This window comes from Corvus moneduloides, chromosome 2 (genome assembly GCF_009650955.1).
Source record: "Corvus moneduloides isolate bCorMon1 chromosome 2, bCorMon1.pri, whole genome shotgun sequence".
Taxonomy (NCBI): Eukaryota; Metazoa; Chordata; class Aves; order Passeriformes; family Corvidae; genus Corvus; species Corvus moneduloides.
In genome coordinates, this window is record NC_045477.1 from 22,278,397 (window position 1) to 22,302,017 (window position 23,621).

The window sequence follows — 23,621 nt, forward strand, 5'->3', positions numbered from 1 at the left end:
ACTGTCTTTTTGATGATGTTTATTTGCAAAGGAGAGAGGAAGTATTTAAAATGCTCTTAACACAGGACACAAAATCCTGCAAAGATACAGTAAGGCAAATAAAATAAGATTCAGTTACTGTCAGGAAAGAATATAGACCCAAGAAATATTACCTTATTCAAAAACATCCAATTTTTTGGTTTTGGTTTGTTTTAATTTGTTTCCAAGCATTTGGAGTAATACTCTCAATCATCTTGTTCAAATACTGCAAAATCTCAACTGTAGGAGTCAAATCTCTAACTAATAGTGAGTTACAGTTAACAGAACTGCTCTAAAAGTCGCCCACTTAAAAGACTCCTCTTGCTCTGTGCCAGCATATCCTTAACACTGAAGAAAATATTACAGACCAGAGTCCCAAAGCCAGTTATACAGATTGTGTCACCTAGTGACTCCCCTCAGAAGGGCACTTGTTGTATTGTCATGGCATTGGTGTGGAGTGCATGCAGATAGACCTTAAGACCCAACACTCTGTGTCACACTGTGCTCATGTATGCTGCTGTAAGTCAGTGGATAAGCTGCTGCAGCACTGTTGGCTCATTTGTCACACACCAGTCAGCAATGGCTAAAAGGAGAAAGAGAGGAGGGCTGTTCCCTGTGTCAGTCAATACAACTGAACCAGCTCAGCTTCAAAATGACAGGAGATGAACTGTGTTCCTAAGTGCAACTAGTGCCTGCTGGCTTACAGGACCTGGATTTCACACTGCAGTCCTTGCTGGTTTTCCTCCCCCAGCTGTACTTACCTTAAACAGGAATATGTAAACTGTTGTGTATTTAAAGCTGTACTTGCTAAAGTCTGCTCTGATTATATTAAAAATAATGAAGACCTATAATAGTTTCCAGTGGTTTTGCTTAATCCTAATGTTCTCTGCAGCACATAGAGACAGTGTCTAGTTCCAGTAGCTGAGTTATTTATTTTGCCTAAAATGCCTACCGAAGATGAATCTGCCATCTCCTACGACATCAAGGAAGGAAAAAACAGGTACTAACATATGGAAGGTGTCCACAATTTTAACCTTCAAAAACACTGAGGAGATTCTTATAGTGTGTTTACAGAGTTTAAAATGTTTTACCTGTCCATCCTATTTGTAAAAGAAACCATAAATCATATATTATCAACCACATGCTACTGTCAAACATGTCTTTGAGTAACTGTCTTATCATTACAGCTCTTGGTACAGAGCCAAGCACTGAAACACATTGCTTACATTTATATTTTCTTCAAAGTTCTTAATGCATTGTATTATATTCCAATTACAGCAATAGAAATATAAGATGATTACCTTGTATAAAAAAAGTACATATTTTTGGCAAAGACATATAATTTGCTGAAGTCCAAAAAAGTCCAGAGCATTACACTGTACGACCGAAAATACCAGTTTGCCGTTACATCTCTTCAGTGTTCCTTCTACAGTTGCTCCAAAGAGACATTTAGTAAAGGAACAGTGAATTATGAACTATTATTGCTAGTGCTGCATCATCATTAGTTTAACAGTAGGTCAGAAGAAGAAAAAACTAAATCTGGAGAGGCTGTAAACTCTGATTTAATGGCTATAAAAGTGCACTTTTTTGTGAATTATTTTTCATAAACCATTCAGAGTCTTAATACTGAATGCTACATGTTAAGTGAAGGACTACTGCATTTAAGTGTTCTTTGCTCTTTACAACTATGTTTTTACCAACATTCAAAGGAAAGAACAAACATTTTTTACTTTCATTGGAGGGAGAGAGGGGATATATGCATGTATGCACCTGGGGAGACTTGACTCAAATAATTGCAGAAACCTATACAGAAACACTGCTAAAGATCAGATTTTAGTTCACTATCCTGCAGTCTTAGATGTCAAGAAGCACAAGCAAATTGCAAATTAAAGAATTCAACTATATGATGACTGGTGCATTGTGAGTAATAGCCAAAGACTAAAGTAGCATTCATCCATCTAACAGAATCTAACAGCTCTGTGGTTCATGAAGCAAATACTATAAGAACTCAGAATAAACTGATGCTACATAAAAGTTAATTAATCAAAGTCAAATAAAATAAGCACTTGGAACAATAAAATTATCTTCATCATCACAAACACATAAAATATTAGAATCTTAAGTGCATTGTGTAGCATCAGTTCATAAAGTAAATCTGCCATTTGTTAAAAAAAAACCCTAAACCAAACAGTGTATCAAGGAGACAAACATAATGGATGGATAAAATTTTTTAAAATCCTGAAGAAACACATGCAAATAGAAAAATTGGAAGGATTCACATGTTCCGTTTTCATAGGTAAAATGCATCTGAACAATTACGTGTTTGGCTCTGTGAAAGCAACCTAATCTAAAAGTAAGCTATATAATAAATGACCTTAAAGAACTAGCCTTTGACTTTCTAAACACTTCCCTGTATGGTGTTTTTCAATACTTTACTATTTTTGAAGACATGCATCAGTATTTTAAAACCTATTTTCTGTCAAAGCATTTCTCCCCATTTAAGAAACATCAAAACCAGCTTGTTCACTGGATCACAAACTTAAGACAAAAGAATCCCTATTCAGTATGAAGAATCTTGCCTCCTCCTAACCTCCTTCTGCAAGAGGAGAGGGAAGGATGAAAATGAAGTATTTTTAACTGTTCCCACAGTGAGGAAAACATTATTTTTTAGAAGACAGACCTTTGAATTTCGTGAAGAAAATCAATTTTGATGTTACCACTTTATCAGCTTCTCAAGTTCCCCTTGCATCCATTTTGTCACAGATTTCATATAGCTAAGGCAACTATTATTTCATTCACTGTTTCTCTGACCATCACATAGGTTATAGCTTCTGTTCTCTAACACCAAAAATATATTCAGAAAAAAAATTAAAGTTCTCTTTTAGATTTAGCTCTATTAGGCATATATGTGTTCCAAATTGAGAAGGTCAATTAGGGCATTAGCCTTACTTTTTTGCTACTTGCCCAGAGGCTTATGTTGAATTTTACATACTAAATGTGTAATTGAGCTTAGAAAACTGGAAGTTAGATGATTTAAAATAAATTTATAAGGACGTAAAAAGAAAATATAATAAAAAAGAAGAGATTTCATTCTGAAGCCAAGTGCTTGAATAATAATAAAAAAAAACCAAACCAGAAGCTTAGGGCATCTTTTCAGAGAACTCTGAAAAGAAATGAACTGCCTACAATGTTATTTCTTCATATTTATGGAAAAATCTTTCTTAATTTAAAACTGGACTTACTTCTTTGACAATATTATATTGCAGGATATTTGCCTCACAGCCTTTGATGTGCTAATAAAATTTATTTAACTGGCAGCGATTGAACCAGTTACATAAAATATACATAAAAGAACTAACAGTATTTTTTTTTACTCACAACTTACTAGATTTTGATAAAAGGCAGTATAGTCAGCTATGCATTTGTTACAAATAACTACATTCTCAGATTAGGATCTTGCACCTCAGTTCAAAAACGTCATTAGAGAAAATTTGGTTTTGAGAAAAGTTTTCTAGTATTCTGAACAACTGCATTGCAAATATTTTGCCCAATGTTTTAGGGTGTCAGACAAGAAAGAATATTAGGTAAGTGTGATGACAAATGTTTTGCTCTAGCAAAGCACAAATGTGAGTTTCTTTTAGCAGGAAATGCTGATAAAATATTGACCAAGATAATGGTTAATATCTCTGAAGAGAAGGCAGAGATGAGCAGAGGCTGCATTCTTATAAGCAATGATTGGTTAGGCTGAATGTCAGATTGCTGTCTGGGAGAGTTCGACCAAGATGTAGTGGAATAACTTCTATGATATTTAGATTTATCAATGACAAATTGTGAAAAATGCACCTACCTGATGAGACTACCAAGATTCAAACATTTCACCATATGTAAAATGATAACTTACTGTTCAGAAGCAGCTAGAAATGCACACATAATTTTTCTTTTTTATTTTCCCTCACGCAGTCCCAAACCACTTGATACACTTTTGCTATAAGTTATAAACTCTTTGGAATCAGGCTGTATATTTCCCAGATTATTATGCAGTACTTCCCACTACAAATCATCCACCTTGGTGACATTTTAGTGCAAATATGACTTGTATCTGGATAATAAACAACAAAGAAAAATGTATTTCCATAATAATTTTCAGATTTGCTGCAGCTAAAGACTTGATGAGTCTGTTTACTTCATAGCTCTGGTGAAGTACTGGGATCTTTCCCCATTGTACAAGCAAATATATAAATATCAAAAAAAGTTGCTGCACCTTAATAAACACTGAATGTACATGCTAAGAGAATGACAGTATTAAAAATTAATATTTAAATTAAAAACAACTGCTGCATTTATGCACTGAATCTTGGTCTCCTGACTACTGCCCTGATTCCTTAATAGAAACTTGCAACTTTTTCTTAATATTAATTGAAGTGTAGCACTGAAGTTCTGTAACATCATATCAGGTTTTACCTGGGTGATTAAATACAGATTGAAGTGCTCAGCTCCTGTTTGAGTTTGAAAATTACAACCACTCATTTAATCTATTTTCAGTAGGGATTCCTACAATTAGGTACCCGATAAAGCAAAAATTTAGAAAAACACTCTGATTCACTTTACACTTACCAGAGTTCCCCAAATTCACAACTTATTTCTGCTAAACTTCCAGTATTTTGCAAAAATGAAATGATTTCAAGGTAAAGAAAATAATTATTACCCTCATACAGCCAGTTGAAGTATTCTGTCTACTACCGAACAACAGATCACCCAAAAGTGAGTGCTTGTGTCCAGTCTGAAGAAAAAACATCCATATTACTGTTCACAGCAGTTCATGCAAATAGAAGTAAAATGAAGAACATTTTGGCAAAAAGCAGACCAAATTTTTCTAGTTCTGAGAAAGCTGCAGAAAGAGAAAAGTGAAGTTTTTGTTCCACACAAACAAACCTCGAAGAAAAACAGTCAAGGCAAAACTATATCCACCTGTAGAAAGGCAAAATGTATTATAAGAAATCCAGAAAGTGTTATTTTTGTAATGAGATATCTATTTTGTGTCATATATTCTTACCTTTCTCTGTTAAATTTCAGAGAATGTAGAACAGCTGGTCGTTTCTGTCGGAGGTTCCACAAATGAAGAGCATCATCTGCACATGCACTGACCAAAGCACCCTAGAGCAGACACAAAGTACAGCAACACATTATTTTTCTGTCTTATTCTTATATGATCCTCACTGTTTATGATCTACCTGTAAAACTGACAGTTTATGAAAAATCATTCTTTTCTCCTAGAACAAAAATACTCTACCATAAATAATAGACAATTGAATGGAACTGGTAAATGTAAACATTTTAAATTAGTGCAAGATCAGCCACAATTAAAATAAAACTCCATCAATTTAAAACTCAAATTAAAGCTTTGTACCCACACAAGCCAACTCCCATGTCTCTCCACATAAGCAGAAAGACTGACAAAATGGAGAACAGACAACGCTTACTTTAAAAGGCGAATGTTAAAGATATAACTGAAGGATAAAGGGATTTAGTGCATGCACAGGCATTTAAGTGACAGTGCCAAGCATAGCTTAGTAGTCGTATCAAGATAAGATGAAAATTCAAAACTGGAACTGTGAAAAGAGGATGCAGATAAGAAAGTAGGGACAGGTAGCAAGAGGAGAGGACCTAGGGAGAACTAAGAGATGTAGACAGAAGGACAGAGTCTTTATCACAGATCAGAAATACTCTGAAGACTGGTTCTGCTTCTGGTGTCCCAAAAACGGTCGTCTTTCAAAGTCCAGGCCTATATCTGACTGAGCAGTTTGGAGTGAACTTATTCTGCCTGCTTTTGACTTCCTTTCTCCTCACTGCAGAATACTGATGACATGTGAAAATTAACTGCAGAGTAAGCTCCCTGCTGCTCCTGCAGTGGTTCACTAACACCTCAGATCAGACCTAGCACAGAAGATCTACCCCACTGTATCACAGAGAGGAACATAGTGCCCAAACAGAAGGAAATGCTTTATACTTTAGAAGGGCAAGGATGCAACTGGAAAGATTACTTCATACCATCTATGACTGACTGATAAAACTTCTCTAATCCTAGCAACTTTCTTTTCAACATTGACCTATGCAAATGAAATTTATGGAGGTGAGACTTCTCACAGTGTACAGTGTAATCCACGCTTTAATTCTCATCTCCCAAAGAGTCAGAAAGACTGTCCACCACAGAAATCAAATTAATCCTATGTATTAGGGGGGTTGCTGGTCACCTAATGAAAAGAAAGGATACTGATTCAAAATTTGGCCTTCCTGTTCTCATTCCTGCATTTCTCTAAAGAATTTCACTGGACTGTTTCTAAAGTTTCAGTCCTCTGTCCTCAGTGTCTGTGGTTCAGTTACTTTCTCCAAATAGATGTAGGAAAAAATCAAGTATTTTTCAGGTTTGAAAAAACCCATAGAACTAAAACTCTTCCCCTGAGAAGTTCTAACATCTCCCCATTTAGAAAGAGGACTTGAAACTGTCAGAAGTGTTTCCTTACATCATGGGAGAAAATTAAATCAAAACTGAACTAAGATTTGGCCAATTTATAAGGTCCTAAAAAGAAAAAACCTGATTTGTATTCACCAGAAAGTCTTCTCACCTATTCCCATCTTCAGCATCTTCTGCACAGAGCAAGCTATAATCTGGCAGTGTTTCTTCATGTTGTCTAAACCTGATTTTGACAAACCATTTACAAAGACTAAGCATGATGGTTTGATTGATGATCCCTGCAATTGCTTTTCCTTGCTTCAAGTAATAGCATATCCCCAACTATTGAGTTTTCAGCCAATAATCATCAATACATTTCGGTAGAAAGACAGAGCTCATTTATTAATTTCTATTTGAACCAGGACTGTGCAGCATATTTAGTAACTTAATGGGTTTTACATCTACTTGCACACATTCATACATTGACTGCCTTTTGTTCGGTACTTTAAACTGATGCATAGGAAGGCAATACTGTTCCCTGAGTGCAGTCCCATAAATATCCCAGAAGGCTGTATGTTGAATGTCCTCTGGATGTACACTACTTATTTCTTGGCACAATTTGTCAATGGGAGAAGTTATATCACCCAATTACAACAACATGAATTGACTTATTCAACTAACTTTACACAGAAGAATCTGAGTAAATATGTCCTTACCTCATTGATTAAGAACTGGAGCTGCAGAACTGCAGCACCACTTTCATGTTGGCAGTAGCAATCAACACCAGGCCTGCCCAGTCTGTTGCCATCAAAGTCAAGGATTCTAACATTCCTGTTATCACCAGAAGTAAAGAGGGAAAGAAAGAACTACCAATTAAACTCTAATTAACCTTTAATTAACCTCAATTCTTCTTGCTTTCTGTAAAACAAAAGAATTCATGCTGACTTTCCACCATTCTAATTAAAGCACCAACATCAGCAGCTTGAAACGTGCAATTGTGAGCGATGTGTTCTTGCCTGTTTTTTTTCCTGTGAAACAAAGTACATGAATTAACACATAAATTCTGCAGGATGCATCTTAAATTTATTTTTATGCATTATTAGTTTATATAACACATGAATGTACCAGATTTTTGTACTATCAAGACCAGATATAAGTATGGTATGTAGTTTTTATCTGTTCTCTTCAGGTCTTTTTCTGTGCATGCTAATTGTCATCTCCCTAACTTAGAGAAATGATGGCCTTTCCCATCTTAGTCAGAGACTTCAACAAGAAACTGTAGTTCCAGAAAATTACTAAAGATCAAAAGTAAAGCAAAAGGAGAAATATGAAATACAGTATTAGCAATAACACACCATATTGTGTGAAACATATGAAACACCTTCACATGTTAAAAACATCAGGATTATGACCACAAACAAGATTTTACAACATAGAGCCTGATCTACTTGCAATAGGCAATCATATTAGCATATTGTAAAGCCTTGAATAAAAAAAGCCAACTGTCCACTTATTTTACCTGCAGGTAAATGTTGGAATCTCTACTTCCCCTTTCACAGGGGAAAGATTTGCTGTAAACCATTCTGATATTAGCCCCCGGGAAGTATAATCCATAAATTAGCAAATTTGAGGTTCAGAAGGTCAAAGTATGAAGCAATTACTTTTCCAATAGTTAAACAAGGAGCTTAATGGATACCACTGACCTTGAAAGACCTGAACTCTACTCTTGATTTTGCCAACCGGTCTAGTGGATAACCTTAGGAACAAAAAAAGTATCTTTTCTTACCTGAGCCTTCATTTCTCTGTTTGTAAGCTGGAGACAGAGTTTTATAAAACTGGTATTTATAGATGAGAAGTTGTATATAAAACACCATAACTACACTACAGAACAGCAAGGGAGAGGAAAAAAGTAAGTAACTCCATTTGCTGCTTGTTCCCAAACTGTAGTCGTGGATACAGTCATAACTGATAAAATAGTAAAAACCTGCAACTTTTAAACAACCTATTCAAAATGGACAATAAAGATGTGTTGTAGCCTAAGGCACTTTTTAAGGGTTGATGGTAACCCTCTGGGCCATTTTGAATGACTGCTCTGTGGCACTCTTTTTTAACATTTAACAATCCCTTGTAATGTGAGAGAAAGTACCAAAACAAACTAAGCAAGTAACCAACCCACCTGGGATTTCTGGACAAGCCACCTGGAATTTTTAACAGATGAGTGCTTTCTTTTTAACCTGAGTTTAAGACTCAGTACAAATACATGGCACTACTTAATGACTGTCCTTAATGAAAATTACAGCTGCATTGCCCTGGTTAAGCAGCTGTCACCCTTCAGCATCAGTATTGTGCTAAATCAGGTTTCTAGGAAACATCCTAACAAAGTAGATGATTTCACTCAGCATATCCCAAACAAACAAAACACTCTCCAAAAAGTCACATTTATATGCATCAGTGTTCACCCTGAAAGACAAATTACTAAAATACTCACAAATTACTAAAATAAGAGAGAAATTGTGCTGTCTGCTTCATTCTGGCCAGTTGCCCCGAAGTGAGGACTGATGCTTAAATAGCAGCATTAGCACTGACTGCTGGTGGTTTTCAAACATTCTGGGAGCCGCAGTGAGGTCCTTCCAGCAGAAGGAGCTGAAGAGATATGATGACTTGGCACATGCTCTTGGCACTTGAGCCCATCTTCTGCAAATTCTGTGTTTGCTGCCAAGCATGGAGAAGTACAACCTTACCTCATCAAATCTTTTCACAGCAGTGTATTCCAACAGGACATACAGCAGAAGAAGTACCTACAGTTCAGGCCTTGGACTGACTTTATTCTTTTTACTTATGCCTTTTCATTAAATGATGACTCTGCTGTCAGGGAGCATGGAATATCTTTGAGGATATTAAAAGGGGGGACCAATGTATCTGAGTATCTTGAAGTAGACACCATGGGTTTCAAGAATAAAAGCTAGACACTGTCTTCTCTCTTATCACTATGTTGGATCTCCCAAGGGCCTTCGAAGCCATGCCAGATTATCCTAATTTATACATAACCAGGAAAAAGATGAAAACTAAGTCTGGATGTCTTTTGGGATTTAGAATGAAACAAACAGAATTAGAATTATGTACACCAAGCAGTGAAAGTGTGATAGTAATAACATTCTAAAAGAAAAGTGTTCTTTCTGAAAACTACACTTAATCCTGGTTTTAAGATCTGTGAGAGTGAAACAGGATTTTTTGCTCTTCATTCACTTGTACACAACACTTTTTCACTGAGTATTTCAACATCCTGATATTCCAAAGCTTATAATTACTTGGGGGAAAAAAACAGTTGCTAAGATGACTAATTTTAAGTACTTGGATTCATCTTCCAAGATGCAGACTTCCAAGACAGCATAATACATTAGTAACCAAGAACTTACACTCTCATGTCCTGGAAATCAACGTTGCCAGTGAATGATTGCATTCATGATGACAGGTGACAATGACCAAATCTTTTCATATCATGATCCACTTTCCACAGTACCCCACAGTTTTTTTATTCCATGACTCATTTTCACTATGTGATACAGACAGATCTGATGTGTCTCATTCTTCTCAGAGGTTAGTACTAATGGAATCCAAAGACTTGCAAGTCTTGGGGGTTCACTGAGAACCAAAAGCGCAGATACTTCACAACTGGCTCATGGAATTGAGCCCACTGTTGCTTGCAGCAGGCATTTAATGTCTTAGGACCACAAGGGGATGAGGTACAACATGTTTTTCTTCATTAAGACAGTGATTCTTTAGTAGTGTGAGATCAAATCTTTTGGCAGTAACAAGGACTGCAGTCTGATTCATTCCTCTTTGCAAGGGCAAGGAAGTGAAGATAGGGTGTCATAAAGAACCTCCTTCCAAGGCATGCCAAGGCAGTTAGCAGATATCCTCTGTCAAGTAAAAACTCCTAAATTACATATGGCACCTTTTTCAAAACCAAAACTTTTCCATAGAAGAAAATGACACCAAGCTACGTAAATAAGCAGCTCTAACTTTTTTTGAGTACTTAACTAACTTCTTCCATACCTAAAAGCAATCTATGTACAGAAATGAACATTAAAGCAAAGGGTTGTAATTATTAAGCGGAAACCATGGTCTCACATCTACTATTTTATTAAAATGGCACACACAGAAATGGGAAATCTCCATTTATAGCCTCTCCTTTAAAATGTTTGGGAATTGTGGGGTGCTGCAAAAGTAGCATTGCTGCTCCGAGTCCTTGTCATCTGATCTGCACTGACTGGTACATGTTTGAGTAGGACTATACAGCACCCTAAGAGCAGATGCTTGTGGGCTGGTGTTACTCCATTACATAAACCAACTGCAAAATCGACTTAGGGCGTAACTGGAATATAGGACAGCTTTTTCTTGCAGAAGACTTATTCCACTGAATTGAGTGATTTATCAGTTAAAAAGGCACCAATGTATTTATCTAAATAATCAAGTACTAGAACGATCAAAGAATTCAACCACACCACTAACCAACTAAACCAACCAGGTTAGTCAGTTGTATCTGTGTCGCAGGGCGGATCTTGTCAAAAGATAACAATTATGGAAACAGCACCTTTAGCACCTAGATTTGCAGTTCTGAACATAGCTACTTTCAGTTCCTGGAATACATATTTTTACAGTTTCTTCATGGAGTTTCTCCAAGTCTCACATACATTAATTTTCTGTCTAAGGACAGTGCATATTCTGGTACAAATAAATGCCATAGTCCCAAGTCCTAAACAAATGCCTAAGTACAAAACTGGGGTTCAAACTGATTTTTTCTCTCTTTACATGAGATATTCTGTATTTTGATTTCTGAAGTGTACTGCTCCAATGTTTTGTTATCCTCACTGTTAAGAATGTCATGCTATATGTGGAATCAATACCTTTAGCTTTAGTTTCAAGCCTTTGCACCACATGACGTCTTTTTATGCTAAATTAAATAACTTCGTATTAGCAGAAACTTCCTGCTTTGAAAGCTGTATCTTATCCATCTTCTTCATAAATAAAAGCAAAATACTCTGAGCTCCTTTATTTCATGTCACCAGCAATTTTCTTAGCTTTGAATAGTTCCTGTGTGTTTTCATACATAGTCTAGGATGTGTGCTCAACTTCTTTCAAGTATCAAAACCATAGCTACACATCATCTTGGTAATGGTTTCTTTAATGCAATCTAAAAACATATATAGCATTTCATAATTTCTTATATTCAATACAGTTTTTAAATAAATGTGTGCACCACCTCTTTATTACAATAACCAATTGGGAAATCATACTGGTTTTGGTTTTTGAGACTTCTCTACTACTCTTCAAAAATAAGCGCCCCCTACAAAGCTCCATTCTGTCAACTGCTTGCAGCTGAGCTCACTGAATTCCTTACAAAGGACACTCAACCTATTCCTACCTTTATGGCCTTCTATTTGCTGTAGATTCACTGGGCACTGCTTCATTAAACAGTATCTTCGTGGGCTTTGTTTTGAACATAGAATGATTCAGTTTTACAATGAGCTTCATTATGTCTTGCGTTCATTCAGCTGGTTAAATAAATAGCTCATTTTTTTTTCTCTCCACTATGTAAAGATGAAGTACTGATGCACTTGGCTGCTATCTTAGGATACTACATGTGAAATATTTTATAAATGCAAACCTTTTTGGCACCAATAAACATGAAATTTTGGTCTACCATGACCTTCATCATGTTTATTTTTCTTGACATAGATTTCTCTGTTCATGTGTACAAATTATGTAGGAGTTAATCTCAGGAACAGCTAAATATTCATTATGATCTATATTGGCTGAAAAATTTGCTTTTGGCAAGTCTTTGATTTCTTCCATGTTAAAGCTTATAGATAGCTTGTATTTAATGGCAATCCTGTATACTAGAAGCTATTTTATTTCCCAAAGTATCTGCAGATACTATAGGAATAAGCAAAACTCATAGGGCTACATAGTTTCCTCTCTTCTGAATAAGACTGCCTTTCAAGGTCTTTGTCATTTCAAGAATTATCTGTTCCAATAACAGAATACAAATACAATCAACATGTGATTGAACTCAATCAACCCTAAACCTGAAGTAGTACATTGTGAAAAGCAGTTACTAAAGAGCAACGTTTCACAAATAACACAAATGACAGAATGGCCTGGGTTGGAAGGGACCTTAAAGATTATTTAGTTCACATGTAGGTGAATAATTTCATATTCCATTTGTGGAATATCAATAATTTTAAATTTCCTCTTGCATATGCGTATACACACACACACACACATACAATGTTTAACAGAAACTACCTAGCTCTGAATTCACCTTCAAAAGAGAAGTCATTGTTATTAGTCTGTAAAAGCTCCACATTGCCAGGCAGCTACACTGAAAGATCTCTATTTTGAGGTTGTACTTCATGCAGTAGTAAAAAAACCAACATTAAAAGGTTACATTTACAGTGGGCTTCCTCTTTTTTCCCAGGTAGTCATGAACCTCAGCAAGCTCACTGACACATACAGATAAAACAAAGAAAGGCGACAATGAATGAAAACTGGAATCTGGAAGTGAGTGAAGAGTATAATTGATTATGTTCACACGGGCCAGTATTTCAGAGCCATTTACCAGTGTAGACACCAGTTCAGTCAAAGGCATGACAAATACAGGAATCGAAAAGGAACATATCTGTTTACAAACCCATCTGGTAAAAAGATAGAGAGAGAATAAGCTGGGACAGAATACTACTCTTGCCCTAAGGCATACTGCAGGTTATGGAAAACCAAACAATCACAAATGAGAGGGCTGTGTGTTCCAAAGCCAGAAAGTTACTTTCACATAACCAAGATCCTGAGCAACACCCTACAGAGATATAGATAAAAAAATTGATAACACCACAGCATTTTATCCAATTTACTGCCTTTTAAGAGGACTATGCAAATCATACCATTTGCTGCCCATCTGTTTGCAGTGGGCACAGATGGTAGTCTAACACACTCTGTCTTACCAGCGAAACCAAGCAGGTAGCCTTAACTCAGCCATTTTGATTAGCTTTCTTTCTCAGCCTTCAGACATTAATATTAAACACTGTGTTTGCTCCATGTGGATCTGTACACCCAGAACACACATAACAGGTGCAGGTTATCGCATGTGCAGCCACTGATGACAAATGCATCCACCTACAATGGTTTCATACTAAACCCAATTGCATTTAAAAGTTTACTGCAAATGTTGTGTTAGTATTTGTTTTCCCTGCTTTTGGACACTCTGCCACTGAATTTGCTGGTAACAGATTTAGAGAAGGTTTAGGGAATTTTTGTTTGCACTCGTCAAGCAAAAATGAAAGACTATATAAACTCTACATAAGGTCAAAACTTAATATTTTTCATATTTTTCTTTAACAGATATTTTTTCTAATGTTTGCTGAATTTTTAGCAATTAGTAACAGTGATTACAAGGTGCAGATTTCCTTCATAGTTTCCAGTTATGAGAAACAGCTGTTGACAACAGAGGATAGAATGAAAAGGGATCTCATAATCAGTCTTTTGTAAAAAGGTCAAAAGACGTCGAAGTAAATGTAACTAAAAATAAATATACATTTTCTCAAATATTAATTCCTCCCCTAGTTGCTATGGAAAAGTTCTACAAGTAAAATAATACATTAAACCCTCATCCATATAGTGACAGAGTTTGAGATACACATTGTACTTTCTCTATTAAACAGAGATAGCACTTAGCCATTACTGGAAATCTTTAGAGCAAGACTTTGTTTTCCCAAATGCTACTTCCAGCCCCAACAACCAGACTAGGAGTAAGGTGATGAAGATCCTATGGCAAATTATGTAGTCTGTAGGAGATGAGAGCAAATGATTATTTAATGTTCCCTCTTACATGAAATTGTTCCACAGTTTTGGTTAGTACAGACGGGGGAAGAAGAATTTCATTGTTCAAAGGTGATAGAATAATTAACAGTTGTCGCAATTACTTCTGGCTAATTCTTCGTGCCAGGTACATCACAGCAATGAGTCCCACACAACTCTAGCTCTGTGTTTCATGAGCAATTACAGATTTTAAGACTAACACTGCCTTGCACACTGTTGTGTTACTCCAAAGGCAAAGCAGAAGCAATCAGGAGCACATACATGACTGTTTTTCATGCCAAATTTTGTGCTCTGTCCTGTAACAAGAATGCCCTAGATTTTACTCTTCTCAAGTGCTAAGACCCTGCCAAAACTGCTTTGTTTAGTCTTATCAACCAATCAACACTGTACTGAAGCAGTGAAAAGTTTCTACTGAAAAAGTGAGAGAATTCTCTACTTCACTGAAAAATTATAAGCATCTTTACAAGGCATTTAGAAAAGTCCTTTAAACACAAAATAAATGCTTTCTATAACTAACTTCTTTTCTTTCAAAGCTAAATTCACAATTACCTGCTAAAACAACAAGAAAATAATCCCAGAATTAATTTTAAGAAATTTAGTCCCTGAAAATCTCCAGGCTACTAGCTAACAAGACAGTTAATAGGTTATGAAATTGAGGTGATTGTCCAATATGATTAGCAGAGCTTGTATACTGATTGACAGATTTCTTGTCTGAACTCAACTTTACAAATAAAATTAAATAATTATTCTGTTAAATTTTCTAATTATCCTGGAATAAGCAGCAAGATATACTGGGCAAATATAACCCCGAGGCTCTAAAGTAAAAGTGTGTGGTTTGATGATGCAGCTTTTTGTCTTATTCAGTAACATGTCAGAAAATTTCCATGCATAACATCACAGAACACTTCCGTTTAACTGAGAGATCTAAGTATACTTAGAGAGATATTATGCAAGGGCACTTTGGCCAGAAAAAATTGCACCAATACACAGGTACTAATGCATTGGGAAAGACAGCACCTGATCTTGACTCAGGCTTTGCAAGGGGTAAGTGGTTTAGAGATTCGTTTGCTTGATTGTTTGAACATTTCCATTGTTCCAAGGAATGTGCCCTATAACATCAATATGCCAAAAGAAATAATTTAATTTCAGTGTTTATCCAACCACAAGATATTACAGATGCTGAGGTCATACACCATGTTCTTTTTAGGCAGAGCAGTGCTGCCTAAAATATTAAATAATTCCATTACTCCACAGGAAACTGCTTGCAGCTTGTTAGTCAGCTGATGAGCAATTCCTCAAATTCATCCACTGCTTCGGCTCTATTATCATCTGTTTAGTACTGGATGATTCCAGGAGGTCTCTGGTACAACACAGAAAATACTTCACATTCAAAAACTTATTAAAAGGAAGTTCAATATGTTAAACTAGGCAGTAATTTCATTCCTGCCCCAGAAAAGCAGACAAATGACATTTCTATAAATTTCAGTGAAGCTATATTAATATTCAGCTCTTTTGCCAGTCAGTATATTTATTTTTGACTCTTAATGAAGAAAGATGTTAATCTAGAATTTCATTTGTTAAGCAAGAATGGTCGTGTACAGCACACAGGAACACGTGTTATCAATAAAAGCCAAAACTGACAATGAAGCTATTCAAAACTGAATTACTAAAATTAGAAAAATGTAAGAATTTAATTGAAGTAAATTTAATTTAGCATTTAACAAAATTTCAATGAATCATCTGGCAAGTTTTATTCTTAGGTTTAGATCCATATAATTGACACTATAAATATGCCTATGTTGAAAGGCATTTTAAATATCAGTCAACCTTAAATAGTTTTATTTTCTATTATCATAAAACTCATGTCTTTTGTCTTTTTTAAGAAAAGATTTCAGCAACTAATTACATGGAAGAGACCCTTCTTTTTTCTAGACCAAGATACAGGGTAAATGGTATCTACATTTATCACTTTTATAACCCTCCTGAGCCACATAATTATTCCATCTGATTTTGAAATAAAGTACAATACAGACCACAGTTAATCAGCCCTTCCATTCAATATACATCAAACAGGTAACCAGCAGCTGGCTAAAATGTATTTCAGGAAGTCTTTTTGGTGTAAATGAGTATGAACTATCGTTTTGCCACTTTAAATAGACATATGTAGATTGTGTCATACAAACTATGTTCATGTTTGATGTCAGCTGTAAGAAGCATTTATGTTTTATTTGAATTAAAATTTATAATCAAATTAGTTAGCATGGATTAAAACATGAGTAAAGGTTTGAAAGCTTAGTTAGGGAATACTGAATAAGTTCCAAAGAGCATTTGCATTTTAAGAAAAGACCGACTACTTCTGGGAATAAAATAGGACATACCACAAATCTCCCATGACCCCAGTTTTTCCATGCCAATTACTGAAAATCTGCATGTTTCAGTGAAGCAGGACACTGTTTCAGAACTTAACATACTAATACAACATTATTTCAGAATAACCCAATTCTTTTTGGACAAGAATCAAGATGGATCAAAACTACTTCTACATTTCCTTGGCAATTCTAATTAAAAAGACTGAGAGCTCTGCCTTCCTTTGAGGGATTATTCTTTGCAGATTTGGACAGAACTGAAGCACTGCCACAGCTGAAGTACATCTGGCTCTCCCAGGTAACTGACAGCATGATGGCACTGCTGGGGGTGGTAGCTCCCAAAAATCCAAAACCCTCTCTACGGAATGAGTAGACCTGGCAGAGACTGTGGAGGCTGGATGGTTATCAGTTCAGCCCTGTTTTGCCATTGTCATCATCTCTGGCAAGTTCTGCTGGGTTTGTTATCTCACGTCAGGAAGCAGGCCTGCAGTAACAGCTGCAGATCCAGCCTAGCACGATAGGACACACCACCAGGGCCCTGCTCTCTACTCAAGACAATGAGAAAAATGCCTTAAGCTCAATCTAATTTGTGTTTCTGCAGTGTGATGTGAGGCAGGAAGCCTGCAGGGAAACGAACTGGGCAGAGGAAGCATGATACACTGTAGGCCATCCATTCTGCCTACTGGAGAAGTCCCCATTATAATTTTAATTATTAACTTAGGTTTCATCTAGGGAGAGACAGCTCTTGCAGAGCAATCTATCATACATGTAGCATGAGCAGAAGAGAGGAGAAACCTGGAGCAAAAGAGGGAGAAATCCAGCTTCACAGTATGCACACACGTCAATTGCACGAGCTTCTCCCCACATTCATTTTCAGCAGTTGGAGATACTACTCATGTGGCCATATTGAAGTTTAAGTATATAAACTATAGGTGGGATAAGAAAGGAGACCACCAATTAGTTAAAGCCTTTGACTTTCACTAATGTGAAGGTCAAAACAGAAATCTTTGCGAAGCTAAACATGGAGGTGTAGTTAGCTTTCATTTTGTTAAACCCTAACAAACATTACTGACTATTCAGTAACATAAAAGCTTTATCTATTCTTTTCCATCCCACAAAAAATAATTGCAAAAATCACATTTCAGTAATCCTATACTGTCTGCAAGACTTGAAATATAAAGATCACCATTGCATGGTCACTATTCCTGCACCTCTATATTCCTGATTTGCCTTTTTACTAGCAAATTTACTAATCTAAATGGGGGGGGGGAGAAGTTTTAGTTTTCCAAACATTGTTCTTCCAAGTTCAGCATAAAACTATCACCTAGATTAATTTTAAGATAGATAAAAGAATATAAATACAAAAGGTTGATATGGAGCAATTGGGAAGAGAGTTTTTTACCTCTGTTTGACTTCAGTGCACATAAACATCACATTGCTTGGGATGTCTGTCTAGGAAAACACTAGGGTGATCCTGAATTTGGAAACTGGACTGCCCATTTTCGGTTGTTGCATATTTTCTTATGGCTTAATTTACCAAAACGAGGAGGAGTTTTCAATATTTGAAGCTCAAGAGTCTATCAACTTTCCAAACAAATACATATTTATTAAGGGATGGTTTGTGTGACCACAATTTGTTTGCTAAATCAGCCCAAAAAAATCAGACTGGAAAAGACAAATGCCTGCACACACACAAACATACTGGGATGGAGAGAAATGTTTAAAAGAGGGGGGAAATATGAAGATAACAAGGAAAGAAAGATGTAATTGATTAGTGCTTGCAACAGGCAGAAAAATGAGATCACCTCCTACCAGAAAGCCACTGAATCAGCATAGAAAAATCTGAACTTTGTCAGGCAAGAGGTATTTTAAAATTAGGGAATGGCAGAGAAACAAAGTTTACTTTCTGACACTCTACAGACAAAGCGAGGGGGAGCAGGGACACCAAAAAACCCAAAACAAACCCCCCCCCCCCCCCCCCCCCCCCCGTCTTCTTCAACAGGGACTTCTGATGTTGTAATTTTAATACTTTGGAAGGATTCAGAATTTTCAAAGAGTAGGTAAACAGATTTAGGTTTGCCCAAGGAAATGCCAGTATCTGTATAGATAAAGCAGGAGCTGTACAAGGTCTTCTGAGAATACTGATTTATTAGAGCAAGCATTGACAAGATATACTCACAGCTACTGATAGTACTTGGAGGCTTTCTTGTCCAAATTTGCTGATGGATTTATCTTAAATATGAGATATACTCACATCCTAATATGTGATAAAAATGTAAGGCCATAGCTTGGGTAAAGTTACACAGTTTCCATGTTTTACACCTTAGCACTAATTTGTAACTTGAAAACTGACCTGATTAGTAAGTAAATGAAAGAGAAGAAATGCCTGTGAAAGAGATGATGTCAAACTGACCATGTTTAAAGGCAAGTATTTATTCTTGCTGAGTGTCCCAGCTCTTCTCTGCCAAAGACAGACATCAGAGCTTGAAACTGACAGGTATCTACAACAGCTACTTTCCTGCAACTTAAGCTATCATTATGTAGAACATTACACTGAATATCTATACACATTTTTCCACAAGAATATAAAAACCTCACTAAATGTCTTCTGCTGTTGCAGCCCACAGTGAAGCTTTCTTTTCAGGTTCAGCTTTGCCAATGAGTTCACCTCTATACACATAAAAGAGGTTAATTCCTAAATCGACCTTTGCTATCCAACTTGCTGTCCCATTTTTCTTGTGGCTTACTTTCAGTTTTGTCTGGTTTAAAGCAATCACTTTTGAGACAGAGCTCTAGCTCTACCTTATCTACAAACATTTCCCACACTGATCTTGCCAAGAGTAAGAGAACTGCAAATTCACCACTCCAAAGCTTTTTCAGGGACTAAGACCTGCACTTTCCTGACTACTGAGATGGCATTGGTTGCTCAATGCAATTTCTATGGTCCCATAACAAAATGACGATTTTTTGTTGTTTGGTTTTTTTTTAATTAAGCAATTTTAAATCCAAATCACAAAGGCATTTGTTTCACACAGCCTATTCTAATATTTAGCATCCATATTCATTGCACACCAATCATCTGTCAGATTTATTATTAATGGTACTGTAAAATGATAGCGATAGTGTCAAATTTTAAGTGGTCCCTCTGACATGAAAAAATATTTATCACAAAGCAATTCAAGTATCTAAATGCTTTATCTACCCAATAACTCAACTACATACTATGGATTTCACACATTTTTGTTTTAAAAATCAGTAACACATCAAAGTCAATACAAAAAGACAATAAAAAAGGCTGTGTCCCAGCTTAAGGAAGATTAATTGACAATCCCACAGCATATTAAAATCAGGGGTTACAAGTCAAAATATTCTTTTCCTTTAATACCTCTTGACAGTAAATACTTGTAATTGTCTTACATTTATTTTGTGTTACTTCTCTGCAATGAGGGTAGATACACTCTATCTGCTGCTCTAACTAATGCAGTGATTTGATTTCATCTGGAAAGTACAAGCATCTCTGTTCACTGAATATACACATTACACATTATTTCCCTGCTATATTTGTTGACCCAGAAATAAAATGTGATAAGAAATGTATTTACAATGCTAAATTTCGTATTTCCTCTGTTCTGGCAACTCTGACCCATTATTACCAAACTCTATGGTGTCTGAAAGAGCAAAATAGCTTTTTTGATACTCAGAGATTCAGGGGAAAGGGGTTTTTTTTGTTGTTGCTATTTTTTGTGGGCTCGGGAAGAGATTGTTTTTAAATAATACAAGTAATACCCTAAATTTCTTTGAGCTTCAAGACACTCATACTTGTGGATGACCAGTACATTATGCATCCTGCTTTACCTAACAGAATCCAGACCAATGACAACAGCTTTAATCCACTCTATTCCAGTGTTTTTGCAACCCTGTTTCCTGTAACAAACATTATCTTTGGATACAGAATACTCAGATTCTGGCCATATTTGTTCTGCAATGATATCCCCAGGAATACTGTTCTCTAGCACAATGCAAATGCCACAGCTGGACCCTGGTTGCACTGCTCTGCAGCCTGCTGAAAGACAAGAAATTCTTCAAATGGAAGAAATGGTGAAGAGCAAAGTGATTGCAATAGTTTACTTAGCAAAGGCCTGGTAGAAATGCAGGTGAAAAATCATAAATCAGGGCAGCTCCTTCTTTGTTTTAAGCCTTGTTTGAGTCAAATACCACAAATTCCAAGCTCTGTACTAAGGCACTTTGCATATCAAAGTGTCCTGCATTAATTTAAGTATGTTTTGACATCTTTGCACGACAGATTATGAAACCTGAACCAGATTCATTCTTAATTTTCCAAGACTCTCCCACTTCTTCTGGTGGTGAATCTATTTCAGATCACCGTGTAGCATATTGTGGTATCTTAAAGGTACAACTAGTCAATTATTGATTGTCCAGCCAAAGCTACTATAACATCCCTTCAGAATTAGCTTTCTTCTATTACCAGCTCCAATTTTACAAATATGCCAGAATTTCTGGATTAGCATTAAAACAAACCATAAGAATAAAAAAAACTCAGTAGACAAAATACTGTTAAAAAAGATTCCTCTGTCTGAAACTAAATTTTTAGAACTAGAATTCTCTGATAATTAATTAAAAAACCCCCAAATTTTCTTGGTTGTTGGAGCATGAAAGTGTCTAGTCCAACCTCTTGTGTTATGTCAATAAATCCAATACTATTTAATAAAAGCCTGTCTTCCAGAAAGGCAATAAAGTTTAAGATTTCAAGAAATGAAGACCCTATGACTTTCCTTTGTAATTAATTTCAAGGACTAAGAACACATATTGCTGAAAATATTAAGGCAATTTGTCAGACTTTAATTTCAAGCCACTAATCTATTTCTCTGTTACTCTAGAAAATCTTTTCAGTAGGCATTTTACTCCTGTGGAAGGACACGTAGAAAGCGTTAAACCATCATTCCTTCTCCTTTCTAATAAACAAAGACTGAGATCCTCAAGTCTCTCATTATAACATACTTCTTCCAGCCAAGTAATTTTTGTTTCTCTCTTGTAAATCTATCAAGATTTCTATAGCTGTCTTTTACATTCACAAAAACAAAAAGACAAGGCAAGCAAAAAAGAGAGAAAACAGTGAAAGCTTCCTTAATAAGTACTGCATTCTGGTTATACAGCCCTTATCTAGATTTCACACACTGGTAATTTATATCTCCATGACAGAATAACTCAACCACCAGCGCAGAATTAAACCAGTAATGTAGCAGTCAGCTGTTAAACTTCAGTACCATTAACACACACTCCTGTTGGTAAGGCAATTAACCAATTCTCTGAATAATAACCCTCACATTAAGGTACAGAATCATAAATAGAGGAGCATAACATGTAATCACCTCTCCAGAAAATGAGACATGCATACTGATTCTTCATGGGTGATAATTTCATTAATTTTATCTTGATATAAATTGCTACCTGCTTCATGAGAAGACACCTTGCCCCTGAAGATGAAGCAGTTTACTGGTCTCCCAAATATTAACATCATTCAGTCCTGGGGCAGTGAATGTGCCTCAGATTGGAAAAAGTAAATACAAACTCTTCCTCTTTGCACCTTCTTTCCTGGTAAAGATCAGACTGAGCCATGGAGTCATATGGCAGTCGTATGGAAGTCTAGCTGATGCTACTCACAAAAGCAATGGAGCTTCTGGGATGATGTGGGCTGCCACCTACAACCAGCCTTATGTGCTTCCTAACTAGGAAGGCTGCCAGAACAACAATGATCTGTAGCCAGTTGGTATGATCAAGGTCTTTGTTATTGTGCAGCAGGGAGAGAGAGACTGACAGATAAATTTTTAGGACATTTTGGGGACAAAAATCTGTCCAAGCAATGGATTCTTCAATGTTAATTATTTTGCTGTCTCTTCCACCTCTCCCCAGTCCTGGCTTCTAAAACAACATGTTAAACATTGCTATGAAGTCGAGCACCAAGAAGAAGTTGAGGAATGTTTTCCTCAACTCTAACAGAACCTCTTATTTTGAGGATTAAACTGTATGGAGATCAAGAATGTGACTGTAGTTTAGAAGTTCCCTTATTTTTCCTGGTTACTGAGAACTAAATCAATTTAATGCACAACTATTATTGTATCATTAGAAAATTACATACTTCTTTTTTTCAAAGAAAGCACCTAAAAATTTATAAAATGAATGTTTTGCTATACACTAAAAAAATAAGTATCTCCCAAGTGCAACAGTGTAATTTTTCAAGAAGTGAGGCATTAGTTACCATCAGTAACTGTGACTGATTTTTCATGAGATATGGAGTTCTCACCTAGTGCTGCTAATTCCCTGGCTTTCACTAAAAATTTAAGATAACATATAAAATAACAGAGGAATAATTTACTGGGCTTGAGACAAAATGCTTTTTATTCTCTAACTATATAAACTGCATTAAAAAAATTTAAAAGGAGGAAAGTTTCAGGTGGACAAAAAACCACACAGACCATGTCAGGCAGGCAAAAGCATAAAAGATTGTCTAATATTTTTTTGTAATCCTAATTATTATCACCTCTCATACAGCATGAAAGCGTATCTGTATTCTGCAGGTTAATGTCATTTGGTTTTTGGCCAGAACAAATACAGAAGTCAGAAGAGAACAAAAAACATTTTTCATAGCATACATTCCACTTGGTTGTTGTGTTTATTTTCTAAGCAGAAAAGACCATGGTAATCAGGAAAGATCAGTTTTTCAGACTATAACACTCTTAACCCAATAACTAGTCCTTTTCATAGTTATGAAAAAGTACATTCAAAATGACACAGGTAGGAAAGCCTAACACCTCACACTTAAATTAGTTTCCCAAACTCGGATGTCTGATACAGAATCTGATCCAGAATCTGTTTCAGGTATGCATAATAAA

General features: G+C 36.0%; 1 protein-coding gene across 9 annotated transcripts in view; it reads right to left on the bottom strand.

Annotated features, from left to right (window-relative positions):
* Positions 1-23,621, bottom strand: part of STXBP5L (syntaxin binding protein 5 like) — a 189,286-nt gene that overhangs the window by 114,117 nt on the left and 51,548 nt on the right. For all 9 annotated transcript variants that reach the window (XM_032098438.1, XM_032098440.1, XM_032098441.1 and 6 more), the window contains exons 3-4: positions 7,186-7,267; positions 5,072-5,172 (exon numbers count right to left, since the gene is read on the bottom strand). In XM_032098438.1, coding sequence (XP_031954329.1) covers positions 5,072-5,172; positions 7,186-7,267 — 183 coding nt within the window. The remainder of the gene's footprint in view (positions 1-5,071; positions 5,173-7,185; positions 7,268-23,621) is intronic.